A 9,170-nucleotide genomic window follows, 5' to 3' on the forward strand; every position below is an offset into this window, starting at 1 on the left:
TTTTGTTAAACATTAACTTGCATTCTATTTTGTTACATTAAATAGTGGTTGTTTGTTGACTTTGTTTTGGTCAACTTTTGGTTAAAGTATTATTGTATAGTTTTTCTAAACTTATACATTTTAGTAGATTTCCTTTATAGGAAATCATTTTTTTTAAATAAAGAATGCAAGGTTGTTTTATTAAATTCATATAGAGTTTCGATCAAGCTGTGGGACCAAGTGACGGAGCCGTTAAGTGTTTTGACGGAGTCGTCACACCTGCCACTGCCCACATGAACAAACTTTATCTGCTAGATTAACGAGGCCATTTTTTCGTCCATCGCGCACTTCTACTAGATTGTTTGTCGATGGAATTGCTTGCCATCTTCTTGACTTTTTCGTCCTCTTGGTTAGTTTATGTTCAGCATATGGAGTAACAGTTGAAGTAAGACTAACCGATTGGTTGCGATGTTTGAAATACCAATCTTGTACCGAAGCGAGAAAAAATTCCAATAACATGCAAACAGGTAGTTTTCGAGCATGTACGGATAGTGCATTAACAGACTCTACACTGTTGCTAGTAAGGTATGAATACCTAACATGTTCCGCTCTACTTCTAGACCATTTGTGGAACCCGACATCACTTAAAATTTTGTAAGACGCTTTCAATCTTCTTCGAAATACATCAAGATGATCCTCAAAATCCGACGCACGATAAGCTTTGACCATTTTCCAATAATGCCATTCAAAATATTTGAATTTGTTCGATTTACTTTTAATGCTTGCAAACAAATGACGAGCGCAGAAACAGTGAAACGCTTCGGGGAACACGGTTGAAACACCATGTGCTATTGGCAAACCTCGATCCGAAATAAAAGTAAGCTCTGACATACGATCTCCCATTCCCCAAGTCATCAAATGGTCTCGTAGGTTGCCCAAAAACTAATCCAAAGACTCGTTTGTCTCACCGCCAGCAATTCCATAAGCCAATCGCAAAATTCCATTATTGCCATCCATCGCAACAGCAACTAAATTTGTACCCAAATATCCTGCCTTCAAATGCGCTCCATCGACGATGATTATCGGGCAAAAATGTTGAACAAATGATTGAATCTGCAGGAATGAACAATGTTAAAACAAATATGTTTTTAATTTTTTAATCGATACGCAAGGAACGCAAAATTTAAAATATACATATTAAATGGTAATAGTGATACTTACAACTACGCCAAGGGAATAATAACACATCAGAAATCTATTTTCTTTGTCTGTGATCAAATTCATTACGCTTCCGGGGTTGTGAATCTTAATGTTATGTAGGTAAATTGGAAGCATTTGGTACGACTCTTCACTACTCCCACGAAGCATCTGTAATGTATGACATTTGGCCCTCCATGCTTGATTGTAAGATATGCTGACACCAAATCGGCTGCCTATATCCGCACGTATATCGTTTGCTTTATATTCCCGGTTTGCAGATTTGAATGAATCCACAAGCATACTACCCAACACCTTTTTGGTTGCATGTTTATTATTTCCCATAATTAGTGTGCGTGAGCATGTGTGTACGTCATGCAGTTTCTTTACCATAAAGTTTTCAGTGAATCGTATTCTGTAAGCACTACATTTCCACTCACAGTTTGGCAACACACATTTAGCGGTGTATCGAGATTTGTCTGACTTTACAGGCTTTATTTGGAAGTTTTCTTCAAGACATTTTGTAAATAGGGTGTTTATAAACTCTTCTTTGTTCAAGAAAGTTTGACGGACTTAAATTAAATCTGACACCCTATACGTGGTTGGTATTTCAGTCGTCTGTTCGCGCTCTTCCTCATGCTGACTCAAAAGAGTTGGCATATTCCAGAACGGATCTTGCTTTTCTTCTTCATATTGGAATTCTGCGTCTCCGTCTTTTCCTCCATCTGAATCACTATCTTCGACAAGAGGTACCTCAAACGGGTGGTCTAATTCTTTAATTTTACATACGTTTTCAAGACCATAGTTATGCAAATCAAACTCTTCTGTGTTAGGAAGTGGCAATTCAGGTTCTTCCGCTTCCAAATTGTTGCTTGCAAGGTTTTCTTCGGTATCATTTTGTAGTAATAATTGTTGTGGTTGGTGTTTTGGTTGTTTTGGTGGTTTTGGTGATTTTGGTTTTTTTGGTGTGGGTGTTTCTTGGTTTTGTTGTAGTAGTGGCTGGTTTGTCGAGAATTTTGTTTCTGGAATCCGTTGTGGCTGATGCATTATTACTCTATCGACAATATAAATATCAATAGGAGCATTTACAATTGCATATTGTAAAAACTCTAGAAAGTCTTCATCATCATCAGTAATATCAAAAACTTGATTATTAAAAACATATCTCATTGAAACAGCTGCATTCGGTGGGAATTGAATCTTTTTAAGAACATTTTTTAACAATATTCTCCGATTCATTGGTTTTACGAGCGCAATTGGGAGTCTTAACCGAATTCTAAAATAATCTCGTGGCATATATATGGGTATGTTGTTAATGTACTCAAAAGAACCCCCACAACATATATTAACAACAAATTTATCATCATTAACACAATTCATAATGACAAAATTAGTGAAAAAGTGGTTAAAATAGTACCTTAACGTGGGTATAAGCTCTGCATTGAAAAATTTTGAAATATTTATGAGACTGTGATTTCAAAGTCTCAGGGTCAATCTATATATAGGGACATAATATTATCCGTAAAAATCTAGGATATCTGACGAAATCTTATCCACAAAATCGTATTTCTGATCAGATAAGGTCGCAAGCTTGCAAGACGCAAGGACGCAAACTTGCGCCTTGCGAGGGCAACTCGCAAGCCTCCTTGCGTCTTGCGAGGGCAATCTGACAAATTTTTTTTTTTTGAGCTCCAGCGCAAGAAACTATATGGGAATGGGCATTTTGGCTATAATCCCATAATTAAAAGACGAACCCAAAATGATAAATGCACATATACCCTACCATGTGAGATTCTTTGTTAGATGGCTCAAATTGCCAGATACATATCACACCTTCACAAATAGTAATAAAATACAATAATTGGATAATTATGCAATTCAAATTAAATCGCGTGTTTACATGAATAATTAAATCGCGTGCATACAAATACAACCACCTTAGACATTAAAGATAAAGGTGCAAATTTAAATCGCGTGTTTGTTTGAATAATCACATCATCAAATTCTAGCACATGTAACATTACTCTTCACAGATAACGTTAAATTATGCTAAAATAAACATACAAATACAAGACATTAAAGGCTAAAACTTAATAAACCAGGAATTTGTTGTTCAACTACAAACATGAAGCTGCTAATAAACTTGTCCAAATAAACAAAATAACAAGAAACAACTACACTTGTATCCCAAGCATTCGCGATTGCAGCATGCAACGTTCTCGACCTTTTGTTGGTCAAACTTTGACTTACCATAACGATCGATCTATGAATACCTCAAGCGTGGGAGACAACGATCGTGATTAAAATACAAGTTATACAATATACTACATCTTTTTTGTCTTGTTTTCTTCTACTGCAATACAACCTTATTTCAAGAAAGTACAAGTTGTTCAAGCAGCCGACTTTATAACAATGGACTAACGATTTCGGTTTTCTTGAACTGATCAGAGGGTGAGGACAAACGGTGGTGCATCCCTACGTGGTCCTGCCACAGTTCGATAGATGTAAACTTTATGAGCTTGGCTATCTTCACTATCTTCATCTTTCATAACTTCAACGTTTAACCGAGGCATCTCTTTAGCCAAAACCCGACACCCGTTCATTGTCAAATTACAAGCCGACATCCAAAGAGACCTCATTGATTCGTATTTGGTCAAACCCGAAAGCAATGCAGCGTTACCAAACGGGCAGTCTCGTATTTCAAGCTTCCTAAGTTTCGGGCAGCCGCCCAGTACTGATTTTAAGCCTAGATCACTACTTCCAGCAAAAGCAACCGAAAGTGTTTCCAAGTTTTTTGCGTATTTTCCGATATACTCGAAGGTCAAATCGGTCAAAAGACCAGAAACCGCGAGTCTTTGAAGGTTAGGGCAGGTTTTTACAACAGAACCGAAAGCTTCGTCCATGGGTTCGTGGGTTAGGTAATCGGGTTGACCCGGGTTCATAATACAGAGGCGAAAGTGGGTGAAACCGGGGCAGTTTTGGACGATAGTGGCTACAGCAGCGTTTGTCATTTGGTGACAAAAGTAGAGTACATAACGCAGTTTCGGGCAGCCACGAGAGACCGAAACGAAACCAGATTCGGTTACACCTGCAACTTCTTGGTCAAACGGGTCAGCTGGGAAGACTCGAAGTTCTTCAAGTAATGGGCAGGATGATCCAACAGCTTCTAAACCTCTATCACCAACAGTATCAAGTACCTATAGATTAACATATATGTTAACTTGGTTTACCAAAATACCCTTGTGATTCAAAAATGTACAACTCATGTTTCGCTTACGTTCATCTGTTGATTTATCTATAACTTTAAATATTCTAAAGACAAAATTACACGGCTCGTGCTTGTGGTTTGTAAGAAATCGCATTCCGAGTCCCTGAACTTCTTTTTTGGCACTCCGAATCCTAATGGTTTCTTTTTTCCCACGGCTTGTGACAGGGGGAACCTATGAAGGGTCAACCGGGGTTGCCTGCCCCCGCGCCTATTCAAATTATTTTCAGTGCAATTATGTGTTAAAGTTCAATATTTCGTGTATTTATATGTTAAAAGTCCACATTTTGCCCCTGATTTCTTGTTTTTTTTTTTCCAAATTTTTAACATTTCGCACCAGTCGGAAAAAATTTAAAGATCCACCACTAGGCTCGTCCCTCAGTCTGACTGAACTTAACAGAAAATTTTAACGATGGTTAGACGGAGGGACGAGCCGTGCAAAATATGAAACAATGAGGACTCAGAATGCCAAAAAATGCAATTTCATACAAACCACATGGACGAGCCGTGTAATTTTGTCTATTCTATATAGGAAATGCATGTTTACAGAGAAGGTATTTACCCAAAGGCGACGTAGACTTTTGCAATGACTGAGAAGCTTTGCTAGTTCAACGCTACGTAAAGTTGCATAACTCAGGTTTAAGAACGTGAGACTTGCACAGGCAGGATAAATAGCCGGTAGATAAAGTGAATTACTATCCCATAAACCCGAAATAGTAAGTAGATTTTTACAGTTTCCGAAAGTACTTTCAAGGTCTGTGACTGGACGGGTAACAAGTTCTTGCATGAAGGTTCCTGTACCGAGTTCAGTCAATTGCGGAGCCCGCAAAAGAAGCTTTTGCAATTGATCTAAGTTTATGTTTCGGTTGACTTTCAAAACCCTTAATGATTTGCACCTAGCAACGAGCTTTTCAAGTGCATCGAAGCTGACTTCGCTGTTTAAGCTCGCGAAATTGAGTACTTCTAATGAAGTTAAGTTTTCTGGGAAGCAACTTAACCAATCCCCACCAAGATCATCAATCCCGTTTTCTTGTATGTCTAGCTCTGTTAAGTTCCTACAAAAATATGAAGAGATCTTAAATAATCATTAAGTGATAAAACACAAAATATTTAATCTATAGTGTTGTTCTTAAATAAGAATATCTAGAATTAAAAAGATCATAACCAGGCAAGCCAGAGAGATATATGCTAACAATATATAGTATTAAAAATTACATTCGGTTAACATTTCAAGTGTTATAATATAGCCTCCACTTTGAGTTTAAAAGCTTTATAGATGTACATTTCAATTGGAACAAGAACACGAATCAACAAAGATATTGATTAGTTTAAGATTGAAAAAAAAAAGTGTCACGCCAATATGTTGCTTTCAACGAAGACAAAACGTCTACAAACTCTATGTATATTCAAAGATGTATATACAAGAAAGAACGTTTTAGCTAAACGAACGTTGTAACAGAAAGCTCGTTGTCATGGATATGAACTTTAATTAAGAGTAGGTGTCATATCCTAAACATATTCAATGTACCCGCGAAAAAGTTCACAGCCTATCCAAAATGGTCAAGAATGATAAGGCAGCTAATATTCACCTTAATTAGGACAAGATGTCATATCCTCAAAGTAATTAACCTATCGCCCAAAAAAAACTTTACAAACCATCCAAAATGGTCAAGAATGATGAGACAGCTAATATTATTCAGGTTACAGTTAACTAAGAGGATTACATATCCTAGCATCAAATGACACTGGAGGTCACAGAAAGATGAAGTTTTTTACAATCATTATTTATTGGGAAAGAGCGTTGATTACATGTTTTTTCATTCTAAGTTAGTAGGTAATTGATGAAAATTCAGGTCAATCAAAGGAAACTTTACTTGACAATTTTGTTTTCTCGTATATGTAAGCTTAGTAATGAATAATTATCTAACTACCAGATTACAAAAGTTCTTTATCCTTCCAACCAAAAAGAGATCACGCCTACTTTAAATGTAAAAATCACTTGTAAGAAGCTAATACGAACCATTATGTAGGATGAAGACGGGGTGAGCTATTAAGCAAACTATTATGTACTTGTATATAGTCAAATCAAGTTTGAGTTAAATGTACCACATACAAATATGTCTGTAGAAGATGACATAAAGAACATGGCAACCATTAATGTTCAAAGACAATTCATGTGTCACATCAGGAAAGCAACAAAATTTGGCAAAGAAAAACAAATCGTAAAGTACTACCACTTCTTTTCCACTATACACCGTTTATCTAAATGCTCACATAATAAAACGAAAAAAAAAAAAAAAAAAATTTAAACTATAACAAAGAAGATAGACCGATTAAAAAGAAGTTACTCCTAGACATAATTTTAGGCACAAAGCATATCCAAATATCTAAAAGCCATCCCTCATTAATTGTATTAGCCAAACTAAACGTAAACACATGATCTTTTCCCACCCAAATCATCAAAAAAATTTCCTTTTTTATTCGATTCAATCCCTATTTGTTAAACAGCTTAATCAACTGTTCATACTGATAAGTGACAAAGAAAAACTATTATAATACAAAGGATTTATTTCCCTGTGTGGCTTAGTTTAAAGATTCGCTTATATCCACTAATACATAAAGAAACAATTTTCATTAATAGCAACATTAGTCATTTCATTTCAATATAACTATTTTTAGAAACAATAAAGGAATGATCAATGATCTAATCATCCATTTCCAGTAGTTAGATACTTGAACGGTATCCAATTATTAGCGTACGGACAAATTCGACATAAACTACACTCAGCATCGTAAAATATTAATTTCCACGAATAAACACTTGATCCACATTTCTGAAATTATCCAACAATTAAATCCAATCACATCTAAATCATTTCACATTTTCATAGCAATAAACTGAGCCTGCACATACTCAGACATTAACAATTAACATCTTAGTATCAAATCACAATAATTCAAGTGATGAAACTTTAAAACTATATACTCCGTAAAACATAAGATCAAATCATACCTGCAATGAGTAGCAATCGCTTTTAATCCATCAGTACTAAATCCATCACAACTTAATAACGACAACTTCTTAAATTCGCGAAAACTCGTCGCTAAAAACTGCAAACTCTCATCACTAACCGCCATTCGTTTCAACCTCAATTCCTCTAAAAACGGATACGCTTTGGCTAACACACTCAGCCACGGATACACGTCAGCTCCCCAATCTTCCGGTACCAAATTAAAATCCGAAAACCTAGGTTTACCTTTCAATGTCACACTCCGGATCTTCGGAAACCTTCCGGCAACAATCTCCGGCGAAACAGAGTAACAATTTCCGATGAACACGTGGCGTCTGCTCCATCGCTCAGCGTTGTACCAATCCTTACAAACTAGTGATACTGAGCTACGATCCTTGTGTGAGTTGATTAATGATAGTACTGGTTCGAGTACTTCGTCCGGGAACGGAATCGCCGGAGCGGAAGATGATTCCGGTGATTGTGCATCTGGATCGATCAGATCAACTGTTTTGGTACGCTTTTGATGCATAATTTGCTGCAAAATTGAAAAGAGGAAGTTAATGAGAATGATTTTGGAGATGAAGATTGAATAATTAGGGGGAAAAGGTAAACGGAAATCGTACGTATTTTGGAGATTGGGATTTACATAATGATTATGAAAAAAATATAAAAAAATAAATCAAAATAAAATTATTTATTTATGTAACTCAATAATGGAAGTCTCTTTGTTTCTTTCTCAGAAAAGAAGCAAACTAGCAGCTTTTAGAGAGTCATGTAAATATATGTACATTATAGGTCCTTCAACTATAAATAGTTTACATTTTGTATCTCAGATATTTAAAGTATACAGTTTTTTTTTTTTTTTTTTTAATGGTTTTTTAAGTTAAACATGCCTTTAACATCGAGACACTTCGCCCCGATGACGTTAAAGGTTGGCGTTAAAAAACACCGTTGGAACACAAACACTAAGTTAATGGATTGAATTTTACGATCGTTCGTAAATTCGACTTAGAGATAAGACCTTCTTTATCACGTGTACTCACTAACAAATTTGAACCAACACGTCGGCAGCATGCCTCTAGCGCGACGTGTTGTGGGCGTTTGAAGTTGGCATGCTGGCTGCAGGCATGGGAGTAGTTGATAGCGGGGTGGCTGTTTCGGGCAACATGGCTCACTTGGCTGGGTGTTTTCTCGACCGTTTAAGTCAAACAAATAGACACAAACACTTCACTCAAAATTAAAATTAAAATTCATAGTAATAATTAGTAAATATAAATTTATACAATTTGATCTATAAAATACACTTCACTCAAAATATTTTTTATACAATCTCATCCATTTTTTCTCCGACTAATCATTCTTGAATTGTTTTTTAATCAACACTTAACAATGACAAACTCAAACTCGAACGAATGGTCGTTTTATAGTAACATTTTAGGTGGCGAAGCGACAACTCCCAGCTCGTCATCTTCAAAACAATCGCGAACTTCACTTGATTTTGTCGGTTATATGCAAAGCGCGTTCGGTATGAGCCAACAAGAATTCAACAACATCTACAACACTTTCAACGACTACAGATAATTCAAGAATCACTCGGGTTAAAATCACAAAGACTTTTCAACAAACTCAAAATGCGTTCAACATGATCCAACAAGAAAATCAACAAGAAAAGCAACAAGAAATGAAACAAGAAACCGAACAACAAGCTGGCGGTTCGA

At 36.1% G+C, this 9,170-nt stretch overlaps 1 protein-coding gene across 1 annotated transcript; it reads right to left on the bottom strand.

Annotated features, from left to right (window-relative positions):
• Positions 1-3,237: 3,237 nt before the first annotated feature.
• On the bottom strand, positions 3,238-8,178 carry LOC139876409 (transport inhibitor response 1-like protein Os04g0395600). The gene is made up of 4 exons (XM_071863722.1): positions 8,076-8,178; positions 7,455-7,987; positions 5,004-5,496; positions 3,238-4,373 (listed from the first exon to the last, which is right to left on the bottom strand). Exons 2-4 carry the CDS (start codon positions 7,979-7,981, stop codon positions 3,621-3,623), a joined length of 1,773 nt encoding a protein of 590 aa, XP_071719823.1. The 5' UTR covers positions 7,982-7,987; positions 8,076-8,178; the 3' UTR covers positions 3,238-3,620.
• Positions 8,179-9,170: the final 992 nt, after the last annotated feature.

The sequence above is a fragment of the Rutidosis leptorrhynchoides genome, chromosome 11 (assembly GCF_046630445.1).
Source record: "Rutidosis leptorrhynchoides isolate AG116_Rl617_1_P2 chromosome 11, CSIRO_AGI_Rlap_v1, whole genome shotgun sequence".
Taxonomy (NCBI): Eukaryota; Viridiplantae; Streptophyta; class Magnoliopsida; order Asterales; family Asteraceae; genus Rutidosis; species Rutidosis leptorrhynchoides.

Bases quoted from the DNA above. Each gene is read 5' to 3' on its own strand.
- LOC139876409 (XM_071863722.1), bottom strand. From the start codon at position 7,981: ATGCATCAAAAGCGTACCAAAACAGTTGATCTGATCGATCCAGATGCA. The intron at 5,497-7,454 runs GTATGATTTGAT...ATATTTTTGTAG, and splicing joins GCGATTGCTACTCATTGCAG to GAACTTAACAGAGCTAGACA. The intron at 4,374-5,003 runs GTAAATACCTTC...GTTAATCTATAG, and splicing joins AAAGTCTACGTCGCCTTTGG to GTACTTGATACTGTTGGTGA.